Source organism: Drosophila bipectinata, chromosome 3L (genome assembly GCF_030179905.1).
Source record: "Drosophila bipectinata strain 14024-0381.07 chromosome 3L, DbipHiC1v2, whole genome shotgun sequence".
Taxonomy (NCBI): Eukaryota; Metazoa; Arthropoda; class Insecta; order Diptera; family Drosophilidae; genus Drosophila; species Drosophila bipectinata.
In genome coordinates, this window is record NC_091738.1 from 14,439,220 (window position 1) to 14,463,904 (window position 24,685).

The 24,685-nt window shown below is 46.0% G+C and overlaps 1 protein-coding gene and 1 long non-coding RNA gene across 5 annotated transcripts in view; one reads left to right on the forward strand and one right to left on the reverse strand.

Annotated features, from left to right (window-relative positions):
* LOC108134287 (titin) overlaps positions 1-24,685 on the reverse strand; it is a 121,773-nt gene that overhangs the window by 46,678 nt on the left and 50,410 nt on the right. For 3 of the 4 annotated variants that reach the window (XM_070279868.1, XM_070279864.1, XM_070279865.1), the window contains 6 exons: positions 24,442-24,673; positions 24,207-24,378; positions 23,960-24,146; positions 22,832-23,180; positions 21,417-22,728; positions 20,655-21,323 (listed from right to left, as the gene is read on the reverse strand). In XM_070279868.1, coding sequence (XP_070135969.1) covers positions 21,183-21,323; positions 21,417-22,728; positions 22,832-23,180; positions 23,960-24,146; positions 24,207-24,378; positions 24,442-24,673 — 2,393 coding nt within the window. In that variant the 3' untranslated portion in view covers positions 20,655-21,182. Of the gene's footprint in view, positions 1-9,202; positions 9,278-9,608; positions 9,913-9,993; positions 10,062-10,405; positions 11,642-11,972; positions 17,070-20,654; positions 21,324-21,416; positions 22,729-22,831; positions 23,181-23,959; positions 24,147-24,206; positions 24,379-24,441; positions 24,674-24,685 lie in introns of those variants that run through there. The other variant, XM_070279867.1, reaches the window with a different exon arrangement.
* LOC108133421 (uncharacterized) lies at positions 17,582-19,719 on the forward strand. Its single transcript, XR_011442720.1, has 2 exons — positions 17,582-19,312; positions 19,372-19,719. It is a non-coding gene; the product is annotated as an uncharacterized lncRNA (long non-coding RNA).

Consider the following 24,685-nt stretch of genomic DNA (forward strand, 5'->3'; position numbering starts at 1 on the left):
GTGTCTGTGGTTTAGTGTGTGTTGTGTTTGTGGTTTGTTCTGTATCTGTGTAAGAAAGTGTTTTTTAGTATTATGTTTTGTATATTTTGTGCAATATATATGTTCTGTGTAATATGTGTTTTGGGGTTCTGGGGTCCAGTGAAAATAAAGTAATACGCCTTTTTGTTTGGATCTTAAGTTGTACCCTATTGAATACTTACCTCTGATTGGTTTTACCATTTTCTTTGATTTAATTATTTTTTGACTCTCTATTTTAACACATTCCTGAATTTGATGTCTATCAGTGTCATCTTCTCTTAAAAGGGGTTCTGATTGTGTCTCCTTTACAAAGTGTGCAGTTTCAGTCTGTGGTGGAATGTCAGGCGTGGACTCCAATAAAAGGTGTGTTGTTTGTAAAGCGTTTTTTAGGCCTCCGTCTACGAATACAGGGTGTATATTTTCTGTTGTATGTATCTTGACGTCATTTCCTTCTGTGTTGAATGTGTCTAACTGTTCAGTTATGGCTATTGTGTTGGTCGAAAAACTTATTTTTGCTTTCTCATTGTGTTTGTGTTCTTGATTCTTAAAAACATTGACTTTTTCGTGAGCTAGTGTCTGTTCATTTAGATACGTACTTTGGGTGGTAATCGAAGGAAGAGCTTGTTTTTCTTCTACTTGAAAATCGGTCAACTCTTCTATTGTCCCTTTTTCATGTTCCTCATTTATAACAGGTGCAAGACTTTGGTTAACTGGTGCTTTTATAGCTGTCTCTGTAGATTGTGCTACGTACTCCAACAGATTTTCAGCTTCATACGAAAGCTGCTCGCTACATATGATGTTTCTGTGTAAAACCGAATCTGGCACTGCTTTCACCTCCTCACTATGTTTCGCTGGGAGAAGGCCCACAGTTGGCATTGCAAGAACTTCTTCTACAACTGAAACGTTTAATTCAGAAGGTATTGTCGCATCAAATGATGGAACGGAACTATCCGGCTTAAACTCTCCATGACCCTCGATGTTTTCATAGACATTGACAGTGGAACTCTTAACTGGGTTGTAAAGAATGTCTACAGGAGTAGGAGTTGTTTGGATCATATCACTTGGCTGCGTGGCAATATTAGGAGTTTCCTCATATGTGGTTAGCTCCGAAACATCGGTGGCTTCACGAGGTCTTTCCGAAATTATAGTTGCTTTGCGTTCATGAGGAACTTGTAGCTCATAAGTTTCTTGAATGGTGCTCAATCCTACTACCTCCTCAGTTACAAGTGCTTTGAGTTCCTCAGAAGATACTTGAGCTTTATCGTTTCGGACATCGAATTGCGGAAGGATATCCTCTTTAACGAAAGATGATTGTATTGTCGTCACATGGGCTTTGCTTACTTCTGCATCCTTTGAAATCTTTCCAAATGCGTCCTGGTTCTTATTATCTTTCATGTCTTTGGTTTTTTCGTATGCGTTAACTTCAAGAATGGTTTTATGAATGTTGACGTTATCCGATGTTACTTTGGCTTGGAAAGTACCGTCAATAGCATCTGTGGTTATACCTTCCAGCTCCAATGCCAATTGCGTTTCTACAATATGTGATTGGAAAACTCTGTCACTCGTTGCAGAGGTGGCTTGCAATTTGTTGGGCTCTTCGGGTATAAGTGGTATATCGACGTCTTCCAAGGGCACAACTTCGGTTACAAGCATTTCCCGCTGCGTTCCCTCAATGAATGGTTTTCCAAATTGTTCCTTAAGGGTATTTTCTAAAATCTCTTCCTTATGCAAAACAACGTTTTTTGTTTGCACGTGTACTTTATTGGACACTTCCCCTGTGAAAAGCTCCATTTGGGCTTCTTTTACACTGATCTGAAAGTCTTCGATGTGTTCTGAAGACTCGAACGTAAGAACATCAGATATTGTGGTTTCCTGCAGAAGATCGGTCACAGACTTTGCATTTACCTCTACGGGAGCCAACGTCGGAACAGTTGATTCCTTCAAGAATACTTCTGGCTGATCTGATTCCGAAATGGCCTTAAACATTATATCGATTGACTCGGCTGCCCTTAAGCGCTCAATGTCCGGTTTGGCCAGCTCCTCAGACTCCTCTATGCTTTGGACCTCGGAAACATTCACCTCATGCTTTCTATTTTCATAGTTTATCTGAGCTATTTTTTCGACGGGTGTTTTGGTATCCAAATCATCAACCTTTTCCTCTGTCACTGTTTTCATTGTAACTGGCAATCCAAGAAGCGAAGGCTCCGCCTTTGAATTCGCCACAGCAAAGGATTGTTCCGGAGTTATTAGATTTATTTCACTGTCAATTGCTTGCTGTATTTCCGTTGCTTGGACGTGAGCCAATTCATGGGATATTAACGCACTTTGCTCGGGATATTTTTCTGATGGCTGTTGTTTTCCCATGGCTTCATAATAAATAGCTTCTTCGACAAGGTTTGCCTGAAATCTGGGAGTGTCTTCGCCGAGCTTGGCTGTCTGTGCTTCTGTAGCTTCAGCATTAAGACTAGTTTCTGATTCTAATATGCTTTGATCCTGGGCGATTATCGAATGGCTTAGATTATCCTGAACTCTTTGTGCAGTTCGTTGATCACTAGGAACATCTTCTAATAGTTTGGTATCGTCGATTACAATGTTTTCCCTCACAGTCACGTGTTGCTGTGGCACTAGAGATTTTTGAGCCGCAACTGTGTCTGGTCGTAAAGTGTCAATGGTCTTTGAAACCGAATCATAAACAATAACCTCAGAGGATTTCATTTCGTTGAGAATATCTATTTGGTGGGATGCATATTTGTCGGGTACTACGAAGTCAACCACATCCCCAGTGCTTTGGACTTCCTGTATGTCTTCGATGACAGGCAATTTGGCGAGCTCTGAAGTAGTGGTTTTCGCCTGTTCTGATTTTGGCGACGACAGGTTAAGATTTTGTTCAAGCTCGAGTGAATCCTCTTCCCGAACGAGAGCAACAGCTGAAGTAGCGTCCATGGCAACACTTATCAGTTGCTCAGTTGGGTGGGCAACACCTTCCAGTAGGTCCTCTTTTTCAAAAGCTTCAGTTTCGCGAACATCTATTTCGTGGAAGCTACTTATGGTGGGCTGGATTAATGCGGGCTTAGATAATTCAGTGGTCAGGTCTTCAGCACTCTCCAGGACAGCCTGCTCTGAAACGGATGGTTTCGGTAGGAATTCGTTTAGTTTTTCGGAAGCCAGAATCTGAACGGGATGGTCTTGCGTCGTCATTTCCGACGTGCCTTCGCTTACAATGGTCGTGCTGGTATTTAAGGTTGACATTACTTCCACAATTTGCACATTACTGACCGATGACTTTGCTAGCTCGGGTGAGGTGTAATCTTTCAACGCATCTAGGGCTAATACTTCGGCAACATGTGGCAGGTTGATTTCGTTTACGCCTAAATGTGCCTGCAAACTTGGATGCTTTTGCTCGTCGAGCCGTTCCATGGCCTCTAAATGTTCAGCTATCGTAGTGTCGGCCACTTGCAAGGGTCCAGAAGTTCCAATAAACGCATTCTGAAGGGAATATGTGTCTTCTGTGGAAAAGGTCGTGTCCCTCTCCAGGGTCACGCATGTGGTAGTTTCCAATGGTTGCAACAAACCAAAATGCGTTTCTGTTGTCTGCAGCTGGGGCTTCAGTTCTCCCTGGTGATCCTCCACACTTTCTAGTGCAGACTGCTCGCTTACCTTGGTTCCATAATTTTCAGATAAACTTATTTGTGCCAAAACCATTGATGGCTTGCTGTCCTCCTTTTTATCTGATGTGGACTCCATGGATATTACCTCCAGACCAGTCGCGTGCTTCAGAGTTTCGGGAACTAGTTGGGGCTTAGAAAGCTGTTGTTGTGGAAGCTTATCCAGCAGCTCCGTGCTGGACTCTGTGATCTGCACGTTAGTTACCTCCAAAGACTGTTGCTTTTCATCCAAGGTAACAGTTCCTGTTTTTTGTTCAGGCTGTAGACTTGGTTCCAGGGGACCACTGCTCTCCATTACATCTGGCCGGCTGGAAACTCCAATCGGCATAGTTTCAAAGGCCCGAACCGCCGACTCAGGTTTAGTGGCATCTTCTAGGACTTCACCTGAGCTTATTCCTGGCTGAACCTCAAACACGCTGCTAGCCTTGAGTTCCGCAGAGACAATTCTTTCTGTGGCCAACTGTTCTGCTTGTGGAGTAGCTGCCTGTAAGGCCGATTCGTTTTCTGCCATGGTAAGCTGTTCAATATTCAACGCAGTCTGTTCCACAAAATCAATCTTTGCATCCTCAAACTTCGGCAAATCGGTGACAATATCTTTTTCGGTTTCAATGACTAATGGGGCTTGAATCTGTGCCACTATTTCGCCACCAACTATGTTAATTTTTCCGTGCTCCGTCTGGCGATCTTCATCAGCCACGATACCGATAGCGTCGAATTGGGGTTCTTGGGCGCTCTCCGCGGTTCCATAAGCCTGGGTAAAGGCTCTTTTGGCTGGTTTGGCCAATTCAACTAAAGGTTCCGTAATGTCTTGCGCTGATTCTGCCAAGTTAGTTTCCTGAGTTTCGCCAATAGTTAAAGTACTTGATTGGGTCACAGTTCCCTCAACCATTTTGGGGGCATTGATGTCTGGGAGATCCTTTAAGGCTCCTTCGCTCGGCACGGTTTCATAAGTAGTGACATGGAATTGTGTCTGAATTTCCGGGATGGCCTCCCTGATGTCTTTTTCGAACTTGGGTATGTTTTCTTCACTGGGGCTCTGAGAGTCTGCAGTAGTATTGATCACGCCCTCGACTAGTACCAACTGCTGCGTTGCTTTAGTTTTGGCCATAAGTGGCTTGCTAACTTCCCTGTCTGATAGACTTTCAAAGGGTTCCGTTTCCTGCATCACGATTGGAATATCCTCGGGATTGAGGGTCACTTCTGCTTTGGACTTTGTGGGCTGGGAATCTGTTTGCAACAAATCCACTGTGTCCAACAGTTCCGAAGCACTTGTGCTCACGGCTTTGTGTTCAATCACAGATGTGGTAGAGCTCTCAGTGCGAATATGGCTGGGTAATGAAAGTTCTCCCAGTGAGTCCTCGGGGTGGCACTCGCTAATGTCGACTCCTTGATTGGCCATAATGCTGGGAGAAACTTTCTCGCTTTCAGGTTTCTCCTGCCTTACTTCCGGACCGATCGTTTCGTCGGTGACAGCTTCTGTGATAATGACCCCCTCCTGGTGCAGCAGTGTTGATCGAGCTGTTTCCTCAATCACCTTACTTTGTTTTAACTGTTCAATGGTGTCCAAAGATGACTGTTGTTCTTTCGTCAGCTCTTGGAGCAACTCAATGTCTCCGTGAGCCTTTTGGGCATCGAGTTTAAAAGGCTGCACTTCCTCGGTTGTTTCCTCAGTGCTTGGAGCTTCAACCAACAAGGGACGTCTCTCCTTTTGCGTCCGCTGAGCCTTAACTGATTTGGGGATCTTGGAAGGCTTCAATGCTTGAGGTGCCTCCCCAGCCTCTGTTTCGACTATGTCCACAGCATGTTTTGGCCTAACTTCCACCTGTGCATGGAGCCTATTCTCTTGCGGGGTGGGGGCATCCTTGCGCAATGCCACCTTGTCAAGGACCAGACACTCCTCACGAATGGGCAATACCTTCTGGGGCAGAATTTCATCCTGCACCTGAGCTGGAAACGCTTTGGGTGTAGAGAGTTCTGTGGTGACTGCGACTGCAATGGTTTCGACCGTGTCCTTTGGTAAGTTTTGCAAGGTTAGTGTCTCGAATGTGGGCAGGTGCTCGTCAATCTGATCGAGAGTTTCTGCCTGCGGTGATCCTGTGCTTGTTTCGTGGGCCAGTGTTTCACTGTGTTCGTATTGATCGGAAATGGAGTCGCCAATATCCAGTTCCTGGGTTTCGAGTTGTGTGTGTTGCCTACGCTTTTTGGTTTTCGTTTTCGTTAACAATATTTGTTGAGACTGACTTTGTATCTGCACTTGTTCTTGTTTGACGTGTGCTTGCACGTGTTCTTGTTGCTGTATGAATTGTTTTTCCACCTTAGTGGTTGCTGTTTCTGTGAATGTAATGCAATTAAATAATGACAATGTCGCCCTTCTTGGTGTTGCTATAAAAACAATACACTAACGATGATATCAACTAAATACGCTAAGCCGTGCGAGCGTCGTTCGTTAGTATTCATAAAGCGAGCTTTGTAGCGAAATGAGTTGCACAAGAAACTGTACTATTTACAGATGGTAATGTTTGGCCGCAGTCTGTGTGCACTTAACGATAATGTCTGGAAATTCAGTGCACTATCGAAATTTAAAATATACCTTACCTCAGTTCAGTCATCGGGGAAGTCGTCCTATTTGGCGTGCAAAGGAAGAAAGCGCTTCTACTCTTGAAAACGAATGCGTATTGCAAAAGCATTAAAGTAAGCGAAAGTCAAAATAGTTACAGCTTATATGGTATATAACGGCAGCAAGATAATTAACTAATAAATTTGTGGCGGTGATTAGCTGTTAATGGGTGATTTTATTACTCAGTGGCGTCTTTTTAGAATATACACATGATTGGTTTTGTTTGACTTGACATTATTTAATTGTTATATTTGTAAAGACAATATTTATTATTGTTTTTGCTGTCTATTCTTTTTAATATTAATTAGATTGTAGTTGAGTAGTTCGTGGGATGGATACTGGATACATCGTTACTGGTGGGATATTTAGAACTGTGGTGGTTTGTTTTTATTACAGATCGTCTGTGTTTATGTGCAAACCTTCTTGGACAATTATTGTTCGCTCCTCGACAAATGTTTCCTCTGGCGATTGGCAATTGGCGATTGGCGATATGGGTAGCGGGACGCAAAGCGTAGGTAAGTTTTGCAAGCAGATTTACATGTTAAAATAAGAGATAAATATATAAAAATAGTTTTGTTAGAAAGCTGGGGCGTCAAGTATTTATCCGGCTTATTGGCTTCTCTGCAACTCACCTATTTTTACATGGGTTATAGCCTCGTGACTCTCGATTATCTGCGAAGTCTCTACTATTCTCTAGATTTCATTGAACCAAGTAAATAAAAACGTGGGAAAATTGTAAATACTTTATATTACTACCCATTTCTCTGAATTTGTAAAACTTGTATAACTGCAGTTGAAATGCATAGTTTCGTATGTATTTCAGCTGGCTACAAAGACTGTGTACAAAACAAACAACACAAAACTACATTGAAAAGAATTCAAACCTCCTTTCCGCAAATCTTCCAGTCCTGCGATATGAAGTCCTCCCTAACAAACTTTCGTATGACGATCTCAATCGTAATCTCGTACGTCTGAATCATGCGTATGAACGCCTTGAAGCCCACTGTGGCCGCCAGGATGGTCTCGTCCTCGTTCGAGGACTCTGTCAGTATTTGGGAGATGAGTTCTTCGTGGCCTTCCCGCTCCACGAGTTGCACCAGAGCCGCTTGAGACTCGGGCTTTTTCAGGGAAATAAAGATGTTGTGCTCGTACATGTACGTGATCTCGTAGTACTCGCAGCCGTAGCGCAGCAGTAGGCCGATCGTGGCCAAATCCCGGAGTGCGGCCTCGCCACTCTGGCCAAAGGACTCGGCTTCGATGGACTCCAGCAACCACTGGACCTCCTCATGATGGGAAATCACTTGGATGTCCTCGACGGTTATGGTCTTCTGGGTGATCTTTGTGCGAATTAGCTCCACTGTTTTGGTCAGCTCTATTCTCTGGCTGGATGTATAGGATGTTTTCTGTTCCTCCTTAACCTCGACCTCCACCTCAGACTCGTCTATTTTCACTTCCTTCTCTTCCACCTCTATCTCCTCTTCTTCGATTTCTTCCACTTCTTCTATAATCTGGCTACGCCTTTCTGCGTCTGCGATTCTTCGGTCTTTCACCTCCATCACCTCGGAGACTTCACTCTTCTCAACGAGAATGGAGACCGGCTGCTTCACTTTGATCACATTCATGGTGGTTTCTGTGGTGCTAGACGGCACTATCCGGATCTCAGTCCTCTGCTCCGAGGCACCGGATCGCTTCGTTGTGGCTTTCTTGGCCGCCTTCTTTTTAACGGTTGTCTTAGTCTTCGTCTTCTCAACTTCCTCGACTATGGTGGCTGTGGAGGATATGTCAAACTTGGCCCGCGTCATGGTCATCCCGATCTCATTAATAAGCTTGCAGTTGTAGTACCCGCAGTCTTCGTATGTAATATTAAGGATTTCTAGCGTTGCTTCCTGTTCCTGCACTACCATGCGATACTTCTCGGATGCCCTAAGCTGAACGTTGTTGAAATACCATTGAACATCTGTATAGCCAAGGGATTAAAAACCAAGCTGCATCAACTGCACCCCATGAAAATATATATTTCCCAGAAATACCATACCTGGCACAGGATTGCCTGCAAACTGAACCGAGAACTTTGCTGTTTCGCCTAAGGCAGCACGGCAGTCACGCATTTCGTTTAGTAGTGATGGCGAGCATTTAGCAGCTATAAGCACAGAGATGGCACAAATCTATGGATTAGACTCTACCCGAACAATCTAGAAGCGGGTGGGGTGCGTGTTCTTCTGTGTACTTACACGGAACGGTCAGTTTTTGGTGTCTTGTAAAAATGTAGTTCTGAAGTATTCTGAACACAATAACAACATGTAAGCCAGTTAGTTTCATGCAAACGGGAGGCAAGTGTTGTTGATTGTTGAGCAAGCTGCGTTCTGGGAATGTTATAAAATTTCTTTGGATTGAATTGAACACTTCAATAAACTTATTTCTTTCGGGGTTAGTTAAATTTTGAATAAATGCTGTTGGAAAAAGACCAATTACTTGCAGATGATTCCTCGTACATAAATTTGATATGAGAAAAGTATAAAGATAATATTTTTTTTTATAATAATCACAGTTTGGCGTTTACTTTTTGAAAAAAATTTGGGTAAGACGGGTAGGGGTTGTTGGGGGTTGGTGGGGTCAAGCCTTAGAGCTGTATGGGACTGAGACAATCACAAAGCCACGTTTTCACTGGGGAGGGCACTTCACAGGTTTTAATATTTTCTTGTTTGTACGATACAGTGTATAATACATGGACAAATACAAAAAGACAGACAGTAGAAGACAGAGGACAGACTTTGTGAATTGTTGTAGTTGGGGGTTTTAAGACAGAGGCACAGAAGACAATTTTGTGTTGGTGAAACACGAAATTAAAACACATATACACATAACAGTGGTAACAGAGCTGGGATTAGTCGGTAATACATACCTTTGAGGGCCACCTGCATCTCCTCCATGTGAGTCACCCATTCCGGCTTGCGGTAGTCCTTCGATCCAACGATGCCTTTACGTACGGATGCGGACATGGTAAAAGGTAGTAAATGAGATAGGTTATTAAATGGCATAATGGTATACAAAAATGTCCTGAAAAAATCGTTTATAGTTCTATAGCTAAATCGTGTTGCCCTCTAAGAGCGTTGTGTATATCTCTGAAAGTGTTTAAACTCTTTGTGTAAGTGTGGATTGGGGATTGGATATAATAAATTGGGATTGGAATCGGGAAAATTTCATAAAATGCAGCTGAAGAGATCTGAAAAATAATTTTACTGACATTTCCAAAAGAAGTTCGCTTATATTACAGGGTGCACGGTATGCAGGATAAACCATTAAAGTACCTTCGACCGCGAAGAGTGCCGTTGTCACTGCCACGCCCAGTGGATTGTACGCCTCAAAACTAATTGTACCCAAATCATCGGGATAGACGTGATTAATGACGAGCACTGAGGTGCCGTCTTCGAAGTTTTCGATCTGATACTCCTCGGAGGCGAATATCTGCTCGTCGTCGCGCAGCCATTTGACCTTCGGTTTCGGTTTTCCAATGACCTTAACCTCCAGCTTCGCCTGCTCACCTTCTTTGGGCTCGATTTTCTCAGGTAGTTTCTTAATTATTTTCGGTGCTTGTTCGTCGATCGAGAGGGTCTAGAATAGTGGCGTTACGACATGTGTATAATTAGCGAAAGGGTCCCAGAAGGTTATCGCAATCACAACAATAAAGCTTACTCTATCAAGGAGATCCTCTTCAGATCCTGTGAGTCCAGTGATTTCAGAATCGGGGATATATTCAAATGCTAAAAAATACACCATCGAAAGCGTTATCATTAAAAAGTGTCTCCACGAAGGAAGCTCAACGGATGTAACGAACTCAAAAACGGAAAATTATTTACAAAAGGAAGTGGGTTCTTAGGGGAATCGGATAAACAGAAAGAAGAGTGTTTTATGTACTTGATAGATAGAAGGAGAACCGCATGCAGGCGGGCTTTATAAGCCAGTTAGTAAAAATAGGGTATTTTTTTTGGGAAAACAGTGTAGTTATGGGAAAACCTATGCAGGCGTCGGATGCATGTAGTATGTTGAATGGCACTACTTCCAGCTGGTTAACTATTTAACTACCGATAGATACTATCACAAGTACCTTGTATGTTAACGTTTGTTTGGGTCACGCTCTTGCCAATCTTGTTGGTGGCCACACACTTGTATTGGCCTTGGTTTTCGGGGAACACTTCCGTAATCTGCAGCTGGCAAATGCCTTGCAAGTCCTGCGATATCGTAGTTTCCTTGTTCTCTGTGATTTTCTCCTCGTTGTGGAACCACTCCACTTTGGGTGTGGGTTTGCCAGTCACCTGGCAGGTCAGCAGCAGTGCCTCGCCATCCATGACCTCCACGGGCTCGAGCAGCTCTTCTATAAAGCGGGGGGATTCGAACTCTACCGCCTCCTCTTGAGGCATGGCTTCCAGCAAGTTGACGGTGGCGGTCGATGTCACTGAGCCGCCCACGTTCTCGGCCCGACATGTGAAGGGTCCGGCGAATTGCTTCTGGAAGTCTTCAATCAGCAGCGTTGACTTATTGGCCTGGCTAACGATGCGCACCTCGTTGGAGCTCTTGATGGGCTCATTGTGCACAAACCACTGGAATGACGACAGAGGCTCCGACTCCACCACCGCCTCTAGAATAGCCACCTCGTGCTCCCCAATGAATTTGGGTTCCAGCGGCTGGATAAAGCGCGGTGGCTTGATTTGCTGATCGGGCTTCTGATCTGAGACCACCACCGATCCAGAAGACTTGGCTTCGCCCACCTTGTTCTTGGCCCAGACTTCGTATTTTCCAGTACGCTTGCGCGTCATATTAATGACCCTAATAGTGGTCGTTGTTTCGGTGGTTTCTACAACAATCTCCTCATTCTCCACGATCTCCCGGCCGTTGCGCATCCACTTGATCTCTGGCCTGGGGATACCATCGTACTTGGCCTCGAAGAAGAGGGTGCCTCCTGTCGGAACGACAACGGCGTTCAACGGCGACACAGTCGGTGCCTTGAGAATTTCTTTGGGCACTTCATCCACACGGCTCATGATATTGGCATTGCCGATGGCGCGACCAAACTGGTTCTGTGCCTGCACAGAATAGACGACAGCCTCGTTGGGAGTGGGATTTATCACCTCCAAAGCCACGTCGCCGGTCGTCTCGTCGTAGAAAATTTGAACATTCTCGGTGGGAATGACCTGCTCGGTACCTCTGTACCAATTGATCTTCGGTTGCGGCTTGCCCGCCACCTGACAGGTCACCGTAACCTTAAGGCGCTCGGGCGTCTTTTCCTCTGTGAACTCTATCTTGAGGGGCTTGGTAAACTGAGGTGCCACTCCTTGTTCTTTTTCTGTATTCAATGCGAATAAATTGTTTTTAAAATTTGTGTCTTTTGGTACGGGAACGAGGTTATGTACAAGGGTTGATTGTTTCGGGATTCGTTAATCATGAAAAATGTTACTTCAAAGAACTTTTAAAACAGCTCAAAAAGAAGATGTTTTGATTAAAGGTGAGCCCAATATTACGGGGTTTCCCATAAGGGTAGGGCTTCTGTATTTCTTGATCAGTATTTTGTTTTCTAGAATTAATTTGTCTCTTATAGTCTATTTGAGTACAAATTAATTCTTGAAAACCTTTAAAATTCAAAACTAGAATACATAACATCCTATGGTAACACTTACCTAAAATAATGTTGGTACGACTTGTTGCCACTCCAGCCTCGTTCCTGGCCTCACATGTGTAGACACCCACATCGCTGGGCGTTACCTTGGCAATCTTCAGCTTAGCCACCTGCTCCACGACCGTGATCTCGTACTTCTCCGAAGCAAAAAGCAAGATATCGTTAAAGTACCAGTTGATTTCGGGGAAGGGAACACCCTCCACCTTGCACTCAAGCACTGTTGGCTCGTCTGGAACGCATTGTCTGGGTCGCAGCTTCTCTGTGATCCTCGGGGGCTTGATCTCCTTCTTCTTTTTCCTGACGAGCTTGCGCTCCTGGCCTATCACCTCGGAGGTTGTCGTTTCCTCCTGGTTCTGGGTCAGCTGTTGATCCTCGATAAGCTCCTCATCGGCCACCTTATCGATGCCCTCCTGGACGCGCTTCTGGGTGATCAGTTCCAGCTCCGGCAGCGGTTGGCTGTCATCTAGGACAACGCGACGTTTCTCCTTCTTGATAATATTCGATGTGACCTTCATTTCGAGGTCTCGTCGAACGTCCTCTACATCCAGCTCGATGAGCTGCTCAGTCGTGATGAATTGAGGGCGTGTGTCTTCAGTCTTTTTGAGTAAGGTAATAGTCTTTTGTGAGATCTCCTGAGATATTTCGTCCACCTTTTCGATTTCCACAATGGCCGCCTCCAGCAGCTGGGGCTGGCCTTCAACAGCGGCCTCTTTAAGTTTCTTCGTGCGTTTCTTGTGTGCCTTCTGCTTTGTTTCGGGGGCTTCCTCCGTAGGTACAACTTCCTCCTCCGGCAGAACGTCTTCCGAGACTGCCACCACCTTGACCTCGTCAACTGGCAGCTCCTCAACCTCATCCTCTTCCGCGATGGGCTCGTCGAAAGGCTCAGCCACTTCTTCCGAAACTTCGTCTACGGATGGCGTAGCCTTCTTTAGCTTTGGTTTCTTCTTCTTTTCCTTTTTGGTCTTCGGCTCCTTCTGCTGCTTTTCTTCTGGCAGCTTGAGTGGCTCCAGTTCCAGTTCTTCCTCTTCGCTGACGGGCTTTTCCTCTGGCGTCAGTTTTGGACCAGGAATAGTCTTCTCTGGCTTCAATGGCGTTTCCACTGGCTTGGCCGGAATCGGTTTAAGCTGTACCTCTTCGGGCTGTTCTTCGGGCAAAGGCCGGCGCTTTCCAGTGGGCATCTGCCTTTCCTCCAAGACTTCTTCCACAGGCTTTTTCTTTTCGCCACGTTTCCAGGGCACTTGAGGTTGCTCCTCTTGGGGCTTGGGCTCCTTTTCGATTTCGATGTGCTCTGCCTCTTCCAGTTGGGTCGGTTCTGCGTCGGGAATTTCGGGCAGATCTTCATGTTTAGGTTTCTTTACCTTCTTCGTTTTGCGCTTCTCCTCTTGCACAATTTCCTCATCCGTTTTCTCCACATGCTGCAGTTCCACTTCCTCCAGCTTAACTTCTTCCGGTTTAATGGATGTGCGTTGTGCCGGCTTCAGGCGAACTTCTTCGATGGTGGCTTCCTGAGGCAGCTCCTTCTTTGGACGGGTGACCTTCTTGAGTGTCACCTCCTCCACCTTCTCGACGATTTCTTCCTTCCTTGCCTTTGGCTTAGGCGCCGGTTTTGGTTCTGGTACGGCTTCCTCTTGAGGTTGCTCCTCCACAATTTCTTCGACCGGCTGCTCTTCCTCCGGCTGAGGCTGGGTTTCTTCAAATTCTTCCTCATCTTCCACCGGCTCATCAACCGATTCCTCTGTAGGAGTCTTTGTCTTGGGCTTCTTCTTCTTAACGCGCTTCTTGGTCACGTCCACAATTTGGTCCTCAGTGGTAATAACGGTCTCTTTCACTTCGAAGTCGGTTTTTGGTGTTTCAGATTGCTCTGGTTCCGAAACAAACGCCGTCTTTTTCACTGGCTTCAATGACACCTCCTCCACTTGTTCCTTTTCTGGCAAGGGGCGCTGCTTTCTGGGAGCAGGCTTAAGTGTTACCTTCTCCACCTGTTCAACCTCCTGGATCTTGGGAGCAGGCTTAGGCTTTTTGGGCTCTTCGACAACAGGCTGTTCCGTTTCTTCAAGCTCTTCCACCTCGGGCTCTTCAACCTCTTCCGGTTGTTCTTCCAGGTGTTCTTCCTGTTCCTCCTCCGTTACCACCTTCTTCTTAGGTTTCTTGACCTTCTTTGTTTTGCGCTTCTCCTCCACAACTTCTGTTTCCAAGGATTCAGTTGGCTCATCGACAGGCACCTCTTCCTGAGGAACTTCTTCCAGTTCTTCGGGCTGTTCTTCCACAACCTCTTGCTGTATCTGTTTCTTTGGCTTCACGGTCTTCTTCACTTTACGTTTCTCTTCTCGAACTTCTTCCTGTTCTTCGATGACTTCGGCCACATCCTCCTGAGGATATTCCTCCTCTGGTTGTTCTTGAGCAATTTCTTCAGCTGTTTCCGCCTCTTTTGGCTTCTTAACCTTTTTAACCCTTCGCTTGCGTTCAACCTGCTCTTCTTCGGTGACTGCTTCAATTTGGGCATCAACCTCGTCGGGATGCTGTTCCTCAACAGGCTCTGGCTTAGGAATCTTTTTCTTGCCTCGCTGCCACATGACGGGCTCTGGCTTCTCTTCCACCTTGGGCTCTTCGGGCAAAACATCGACAGCTTCTTCATAGGTCTTGACTGGAACATCTTCAACCTTCTCCTCGACTACTTCCTGAGACTGGGGCTTCTTTTTCTTACCGCGTTCCCACATTACTGGTTGCGGTTGTGGCTCCACTGGATTAATCACCTCTTCTTCCAAAGTGTCAGCCACAACTTCAAGGGTTTTTGGAACTTCTTGAACCTCTGGCTTTTCTGGTTTCTTCTTTTGGCCACGCACCCATGCAACAGGCTGCGGCTGCGGTTCTACAGGCTTCGGAACCTCCTCGTCGAGGGTGTCTTCCGCCACCTCAAGCGTTTTGGGAGTCTCCGACACTTGTTCTTCGGCCTTTTGAGGCTTCTTTTTGCCCCGTTCCCACATAACGGGCTGAGGCTGCAGTTGCTCCTCCTTCTGGGGCACAGATTCTTCAGGCAACTCGTCGACTGCTTCTTCGAATGCCTTCTGGAGCGGCTGTTCAACGGGTTGTTGAACAGGTTTGGTGGATTTAAGGGGTTTCAGCTGGAACTCCTCACTCTTCTGCGCTTGTTTTGGCTGCGGGCGAGGCGTAGGCTTCAGCGTGACTTGCTCCACCTTTTCCTCTTGCGGACGTGGAGGAATCACACGGCGAACCGAAGTCTTGCTGGTTTCCTCTACCCTCTGCTGTTCAATAACCTGGGTGGTTTGCTGCTCCAAAACTTCCTGGGTTGCCACAGACTGCTCTTGGACCAGCTTTTTCTTTCCGCGCTCCCACAGCACCGGCACCTGGTCGGGTTGCTGAACGGGAGTGGGTTCTTCAAGTACGTCATGTGCTTCTTCGAAGGTCTTCTGTTCTGGTTGGGCCTGGGGTTTCTTCTTTCCGCGCTCCCACAAGACCGGAACAGGCTCTGGCTGCGGCGCTGGGGTAGGCTCCACAAGTTCGTCATGCATTTCCTCGTACGTTTTGGGCTTTTCCACATACTGATCCTGGACGGGAGCTAGTGGCTGCTCGTAAGGTTGTGGCTGTTCCGGCTTCTTTCGGCCACGGTCCCACATCACCGGCTGTTGCTGCAGAAGCTGCTGCTCCTGCGTGTCCTGACGTTCCTGAAGATGCAATAGCGACGAATCTTCGACCTGAATGAACTTCTGGGCCTCCCTTTGTTGCCGCCAGTTGAAGGCCTCCTGTTGGGTGCGCTGGTTGATGACCTTTTGGTGCTCGTACTGCTCGAGGCTCATCATCTGCGAATCTTCGATCTGCACGAACTGCTGGCGCTGCGCCTCCTCGATAAGGCTCTGTTGTTGCAGCAGTTTCTGCCTCTCGATAGTTTGGGATGAAACGGTATCCTCCACGGAGGTGAGAGGCTGTAACTGAGGACGCTGTTGTTGCTGCCTCCAATTAACAGCCTGTTGTTCGCGAAGGAGCCTCTGTGCTTCCAGTTTCTCACGCTCCGAAACGTGCATAATGTTAACGTCCTCGGTGGTAATAAACTGTTGCTTGTAAAGGTTCGACTGGTCCTCATATTGCTGCAGCTCGTCGCGACGCAGCACCTTGGAGATGGAACCCTTGGAGCTCTCATCGACCTGGACGACAGTTTCTTCCAGAGTGCCGGTTTGGTACTCCTCAGTAATGGCCTGCTGGGCCTGCAAATGACGCAGCTCCACCTCCTCGATCTTGAACTTGTCGATCTGCTTGGTGACCCGCTGGACGCTCTTGAGCTGCTGGCGCATCTCCTTCCACGGAATGAGGTCCTTGTTGTTCTGCTGCTGGGTGATTAGCTTGTCAATCTGGTCGGTCATTTCCATAATCTCAACACTCTCCATGCTCTTGAGGCGCTGGATCTCCTTGGTGCGCTGTGCCTGGTCCACCTGTGCCTGCTGAGGTAGCTGTTCGTCGGTCTCGATTTGTCCTTCCAAGGGACGCAGGTACACTTCGTCCAAATCGAACTTGTTCAGTTGTTCCTGAACGCTCTCCACCGCCTTCAGCTTCTCCCGCATAGTTATCCAAGGCACAGCCTCCTTTTCAGTCTTTCCAGCAATGATTTGCTCCAGAGTAGCACCCAGGCTCATAATTCCTTGGTCGCGTTCACTCTTGATGGATTTCAGAACCACCGTCGCTGCTTCCAGCTTGGGCGTGGGCTTCTTCTTTTCAATGGGCGTGGCCTTCAGACTAATGGTCTCCTCGGTCCACGACTTCACTGGCTCGGGCTTAAAGCCCGGCAGGAAAGGCTGCTTGTCCAGGGAGCGGCCGCGATCTGGACGCGATGCCTTGCGCCATGGAATCACTTTGGTGGGTGGTTGCAGGGACTTGCTGCGCACCTTCGGTTTCTTGGTGCGCGATCTTCCCTGGTGTTGGCCCGCCTGCCCATTGACACCCAGGAACTGGCCAAATTGCTGACCACCAGGCTGCTGGCCAGGTTGGAAAGCACCCGGCGACTCCGGGCCGCTCTCCCGGCCAGAAGACGAGGACTCATCCTCGGCGGAATCAATCGTTCGCAATTGATAGGCCGAGATGCGTCGTTCTAAGGGAGAACAAAGGAAGCACCATTAGGATTCCATCAGAATCTAAGAAGGACTAAGGACATCCAGAGTTCGAAGGGGATCGTGGCATTAAAACTGGCTCATTTATATAACACTTACCTTGCAATTCTCGCTTGCTTGGGATTTTAAAAATAAATCATAAATCTTTGGCATGTGCAAACAACGAATTTAAATACTCAAGCAGCATATTCGGGCAGGCAGATAAAATAATGTAAGATGAATTATGATTTTTGATACATATGCAGATTTTATTTAAAATACTGTGTGTATTAATATTCTCTGAAGACCCAACCACGACAATTTATTACATGAACGATTTTATATTTACCGAAAAGTATTTATATTATAGTTTTCGGTATAAATGATACATTGCAAGTATCTATTAACAAGTAATCTTTCAATACTCATAGATATAAGATCTAAAAGATCCATCAATCAGTCACTTACCTGCAACATCATATAGTTCTTTCGAAACAGTATTAAAAATAAATCAACTCATTGGCAGATGCGAACAATGAACTTGAATATTTTATAATTAGTTTTCCGAATGTCAGAGCATAATTTCGTGTCAGAAGCAATAAATAAGCCTTCCCAACGGCAGCAGGCTCATCGAGGAAACCCAAAACCTGCGATTCGAGTTCTTTCGATGGTATTTGTGGACCACAAATCATATCTGCTTAGCTGACACCTCATTGTCGGTGACCGTGAATAGAGCATAAATCGGATTTGGGGCCCTAGGTCAGTACATATTTTTGATAATTGGCATTGATAAAAATAGGTGGGCATAGTCAGTGGTCGGCGGAGTGAGTCCGCGTTCTATCTACGAGTCGTGATTCACTAATCGGGTGTGACGAGTCCACTTGGGGATGATTAAAACTGCATTAACCTGCGCCCAAATCTGGCGCATTACGGTGACAGCAGTTGGGCAAGCAGATCCGTGACGGATGGTGACATTCGTTTGACTTCAACCCATCATCATCGTAATCATCGTCATACCCATTAGTGGCTGGGAAGGGGAGGGACGCCGGCCAGCACTTGCCCGTGCCGTACAATTGAGAGCGAACAATTCAAATGCCTGTGTATACATTAAGGCCGAAAATAGAAATCTGATTAGTGGCCGGTACGTCACCAGGTGGAACTGAGTCTAAGAATCGGCACTTTTTAAAGAGCAACAGCAGGGGCAGCCGCAGCCGCAGCAGCACCAGCGCTACAACCGATTTATGGGCGGGGTGTGTCTGCGGATATATTTTCAGTGCCCAGAGCGCAGTGCGGCGCACTCCACCGGGCTCATTCGGACGTAGGCAACAGAAAAGAACAGTTGAAAAGGTGGAGCTCAGTTTCATCGGTCGTTTACGGGGCGTATACTCAATGCCGCGGAAAGTGCATCAATCATCCTCCTGCCACACTTACCTGTGCCTTCTACCTGGTCTCTCTGGAGGGCTTTTGGAAAAGTAACAAGCAACACAGCGGTGCAGCGTTTCAGCGGTAGCAGCTTTTTTGGCAGTTATTAAAAACAGATTTCCAATTGTTATGCATTTGCTTTGATTTATTTATAGACGCGCTATTGGATTTAAGTATTAAATACATGAGAGGTACAATTAAACAACAAAAATAGTGTTCGCGAGTGTGTGTATATCAATGGAGAAAGAAATTAATCAAAGTTTAATGTCATCGTAAACTAATCGAACACTGACACACAAATCGGGTATAAAAATATTGAGTAAACATAAACATAAGTTGAGAGACTGGCAAATTGGTTCGAAATAGTATCTTAATACAGTGGATAAACTTAAATCGAAAGTCGCATGAGTTTTTATGATTAATTTTTTAGTAAAGCTTATCGCCACAGAACAGAAGAAAGAACATTTAACAAAAAAAAGTCAACAAATCAAGCGGCAAGTTCTTGAATCGATTTTGAATTTTGAAGATTCGTTTGTTCTTTGTTTTGATATTTTTTTTTACACAAAATGGATGATTGGTAGTGGACGAGAGTGTGTGACAAACAAAATGGTAACGAAACGAATTAGTAATAAGAAGCAGTAATAAAAAATGAACTATAAAATCTCATGCAACATCACTACAAAATAAATAAATTTCAATTAATTAAACAATACAAAATCATCGTCATCATAGCATTGCTATCATCAACATATCATTATTATCATCATCATTGATGGACCTCCGGAGATGGAACTGCAAAGTCAGTTCGTGGATTCTGGTAAATGTACGTAAGAATAGGTTTGCTAAATTCCTATCGAGACTCTAACATGGATTTCTTTTCAGGCCTAAAGAGGACTAAGGAGGATCAGACATCGCATCAAAAACACAATCCGTGTCGGCCTGGCCACTAAAAATATAAATCTGATGGGAAGAACATGAATCACCGTGTACCGAGACTCGATGACTGAACAGCCGTAACTGATTAATCTAATTAAATTCGTTTCTGCACCATAAACAGAATCATCAATTCATGTTCTTGGGTAATGACCAGGTCTATGAGTTGGCCAACTGACATTGCTATATCTGAATGATCCACCTTATAGACAGCCTTAGCAGCAGCACCAACATCGAAGAAAAAACGAAAACAGCATAGGTAATTTATAATTCATTTCATTTTAAAAACTAAATATCCCCCAGCCAAATATATTTGTTTTGGCTTTCGGTTTTCGTTCTGTTGTTTTCGTTTTATTGAAAGAAAATTGAAATAAATTTCAAGATTTACTTGAGAAAATACATAAATGTTTTTCATTGTAGCAGAAAACGCTGAAAACCAGAAATCCAGACAGCAGCGCCTGACTAAAAATAGCGAAACGGATTTTTTAACGCTAATCTATTGGAAATTAGTTCTCGAAAGCAAAACATTCTCCAAAAGAAATTGAAAATAGAACCCCCGCTGGGCAGAGTGGCGGCGTCGTACATATGTCTTGACTATATCTATATTCGTATCGGAATAGGGTGGCAGCTGAAAGCCCACGGCTGAACGGCTTTCGATATTTTCAGTTCGTGCTAGTTTTTGCGCACGTTCATGTTGGAAATGTGTATCTGGCAGATACAAGATACGCGCACCGGCGGTGCTGCCGGCGGTGTGTGTGCGCTAGATGTGTCATCCATAATATTTTATGCTAATATTCAAATGAAAAATAAAACTTTCACGCTCGAGCGGAGGCGGGACAAATGTGCGTTTTGCACACGGCCCCAAAACTATCGACTCATAGACGGGAACATAGTATATCCATCTATATGTATATATACACGTATCTACGGACGGATACTGAAGAAAATATTATGTATTCTTTAAGTGGCCTGTTTGCTCTAAATGCTGAGTGGTCGTTTGGAAGGTACATAGGCTGCCTTATTTATAACTCAACTCAACGGGGCTAGAGATCTCCTATATACCTCCTATGTATATATCCTATCCTCCTATTTGGGTTTGACTCATTCCTGATTTCACTCAACTCGCTGGGGATCTTTTGAAATATTTTCGAACTCAAAACTGAAATGGTCTGTCTTCATATTGTTGCTGTTGCTATCTTGGCCGTGCCAGAAAGAAAAATGGTCTATAAATATTTATGTTGCAAAATACTTGTAATTATTTTTATTATTTTTCAATTCAAATATCTTAAATTTTTTTTGTGTCTTGTTTCCTTTTTGGTTACTTTTCGTGTTAGACATCTTTGATAAAATATTTTTTTGTTCCATTTTTGGTGGTTGACATTTTGCAATTGTTAGTAGAAATAACTCGTTCGTTTAAAAGATTAGAAAAGAATCCATGTTGAAAGTCTCGACATATTCGCATTAAAATATTCTTCTTCACTCTGACATTTACGACTAGTAGTTGATCATATATATAGGTAGGTATTAGGGTAGTAGTAACTGTTCTCAATACGTCCGTAACTCGGGGATTCGTTCCGTCCGTATTGGGTATTAATAGTCGGTCCTTTTTTTTTTTACATTTTTTGATTGTTTTTTTGAGCATTCTTTGGGGTTTACTGTTTTGTGTTGATGTTGGTTGGTTTGTTTGAACTCGGTTCGCTTACGTTTGGTTTTGCATGATTTTCGAACTCTGGTTTCGGTTTGTTTGGCTTAGTTATAGTTTAATCCTTACTTTTAACAGTCAGTTTGGCTGAGGACTCGACCTGGCCGGTGGACGAGGTCACGCGTACAGTAAAGATGCCAGAATCCTCCTCGTAAGTGGTGCCGATTAGGAGTACAGCGCTGTTGCCATCGAAGATCATCTGAAAAAATCATAAAATTGAGTTTAGACACGTTTCGAAAATCCCTCAAGCTTAGCAAGGGCTTAGCAAACACTATGAGGTATGGAAACCCACCTGGAAGTCAGGGGTCTCTGGGATGAGTTGACCCTCTCGGAACCACTGGACACTGGTGGCCTTGACCTTGCCGGTGACGGTGGTCTTGAACTGAGCGGGCATGCCCTCGGTCACGGACACATCCTTGATGGCGGTGATGGTCGGGGGAGCGTCCAGGTTCTCGATGGGGCGAACCTTCAATTGGGCGCTGGTCTGGATGCTGCCCAGCTTGTTCTCGGCCACGCACTTGTAGGTGCCCTCGTCCTCGGGGAAGGCCTCGGAAATAACAAGCTGGTAGTACTCTCCCTGGCGGCTCATCTGGAAGTAGCGGGACGGCTTCACGAAGTTCTCGCCACGCATCCAGCGGGCGGTGGGTGTGGGCTTGCCATCGACGCGGCACTTGAAGATCACCTTGCTGCCTTCCTCCACGGACTGGCTCTTCAGTTGCTCGACAATGTGAGGAGGCTTCTCGCTGCCGGGAGTGGTGGGCTTGTCCGGCTTGTTGGGTGACTGAACGATGCAGTCACCATCACAGCGAGCCTCTCCGGCGGCGTTCACCGCCACGCACTCGTAGCGACCCGAATCCTCGGCGAAGGGCTCGATGATCAGCAATGTGTGGATGCTGTCCTCCTCAAGCATCTTGAACTTGATGCTCGGCTGGATCTTCATGCCGTTCTTCAGCCAGTAAACGTCCATGGGACGAGTTCCGGTTACCTTGGCGTCAAAGCGGGCGAGCTGGCCGGTGGCTACAGTAGTGCTCTGGATGGTGGACACAAAGCTGGGCGGCTGAATGCCTCCCTTGCCGGCGCGGCGGCGCTCCTCAACCACCAGATTGGCACTGCACTTGGCGGTTCCTCCACGGTTCTCGGCAACGCACGAAAACACGGCCGAGTCCTCGACGAACACCTGGCGGATAATCAGGACCGACTTGCCGCTAAAGGTGTGGATCTGCAGATCCGGCGAGTTCTGGATGGGGAAACTCTCGCGGTACCATTTCACGGTAGGATTAGGCTCGCCATCGAACTCGACCTCGAACTTGGCCTGTTCGTTTTCGAAGACACGGCATGGCTGAATCTTCTTGGTGAAGACGGGGGCCTTGGCTGGTTTCACGGGACCCTTAACCACGCGTTCCTGAATGGTACCCTTGTGCTCCACCTCGGTGGTCTCGGTAGCGGTGATCTTGCGGGTGATTTCAAGGTCTCCCTGGATTTCCTTCTGCACCTGCTGTTGCTTGTTCATGTGGACTTCACGTCCATGAACGGATGACTCCGACGGTTCGGCGGTACCCTTGGGAGGAGCAGCCTTCACCTGAGTGGTGCTGGTCTTCTCTTGACTGGAGAGAATACAAATTGGGATACGATATAGAGGTTTATATTCAAATTCAATTGCAATTGAACAATTCTGTTCCTAACTGAACATAAGACTGGAGAACTTACAGGTTTTCCTCGTAAGACTGGGCCATGCCCTTGGCTTGGGAACTGCTCACAACCTTCTCGCCGGGAATGGCGTACTGGTGGTTGTCCTTGCGCAGGTTTGTCTCCTTGAGCAGCTGCTCAGTCTCCAGCTCCTGCAGCTTGTTGTAGTACTCCTCGCTCTTCTTGGCCTTTACGTTAGTTTGCCACTCGGCCGTGGGGGGCTTGTACTGCTTGGGTTTGAGGTGCTCCACGCCCTTAAGGGTGTGAGAGCTCTGCTCAGAAAGGACTTGCTTGCGTTCGTCGAACACCTTCTCCAACTCGTTCTCCTGACGCTCCTTCTGATAGGCAGCTAGCTCATAATCATACCACGCTATATCGGAGAAATCGGTGGATTAATATGTGTCTCAAAAGGGGGCTACTGCACAGTTATACACCAAAAAGCCATGCAATCTGATCTTAGAAATAGGTTAGAAAAAAGAAGGCATGCAAGAGGTTCGATGGGATTATTTACAAGTTCTCGACTTAGTAGAAATAGTGATTAACCGGTTAAAGTATTTTCTACAGAGATTCTAATGCTCCTTTGCACTTATATTCTTCGGGTAGATAGCAAATGGTTATAGACAGAGAAAAGGTCAATGATCGGTTGGGTGGGTGGTAACCACAGTTTACAACAGTCGGAGGGTGCACAAGCAAACTTCGGCATAACCATATTACCCCGGATCCGAAAAATACTTAGGATATTCGTGTCCTTGGCTTCCACTGGGTGGCATCTTCCCTGAAGTCTCCCGCTGATTGATGCCAGTAGTAGGCTGTACTGCAGAAGGCTTTTGGGGGATTTTCGGGGATTTTGGGAAGCATTTTTGGGGGGCTTTGTGCTTTGTTGTCTAAACTGTTTCAACTACTTGGAATGTGGAATGTGGTGGAGTGCAATAAAATAAGGTGCTACTGCTACGAAAACTCTTGTGGCATGTTGTATGTGCGTATGTATATATTTACAATGAGTTTCTATTTGTGAGATAGCGTTTGGTGTCCTTGTTAAGTTTTGGTCAGCTAAAGTCTACTGCATTTTAAAATTGTTAATGTTCCAATAGCTGTTATCTGGATAGACACTCCAGGTCGCCTGGAGAGCATAGTGTAGGTTAAACTTACGGCGTGGAGAGTTCTTCAGCACGTTGCGGTAATCATCGGAACGGGCAACCACCTTCAGCTCAGTGGTGGCGATCGATTCGCCCACGGAGTTGCGGGCAATCACCTCCACCTTGCCGGTGTCATACTGGCGGGTCTTCGGGATATCCAGATGGAACATGCCGTCGTTGGTCAGCTTGTACCGGGAACCCTACCAAAAATTTGGGGTTATTATCCACGAACGTAGAAAATATTAATTATATTTAATTACATGCACCACGGTGTGACCATTGATCAGCCACATGACCCTGGGACGTGGGTGGCCAGTGACGCGGACACAGAATCGGGCGGGTTCGCCCTCCTCCACAATCTGGGGTTCAAGCTTGCTCACAAAGACCGGCTTGGTTCTGGGCTTGGCATCGGGATCAACCTCCTCGGGCACCCTGTTTCAAAGAATCTCCGTTTGAAAAGAAATATTTTTTATCAAAAATGTAATCACTACTTACACTTGCCAAGAGGCTTCCATTTCGCGAATGCGGTCAATGCTCTGCATGTGAGCGGGCAGCTGGGAATCGTATACGATTCCGGGCTTGCCAGCCACTTTGATGATGGCACGGGTCTCGTCCTTGCCGTACAAGTTGGTGGCCCGGCACACGTACTCTCCGCTGTCCTCGGGGTAAACCCAGCCAAAGTTCATGGCCACATAGCCAAAGTCGTAGATCGGCTGGAAGCGATTCTCTGCGAAAAGAA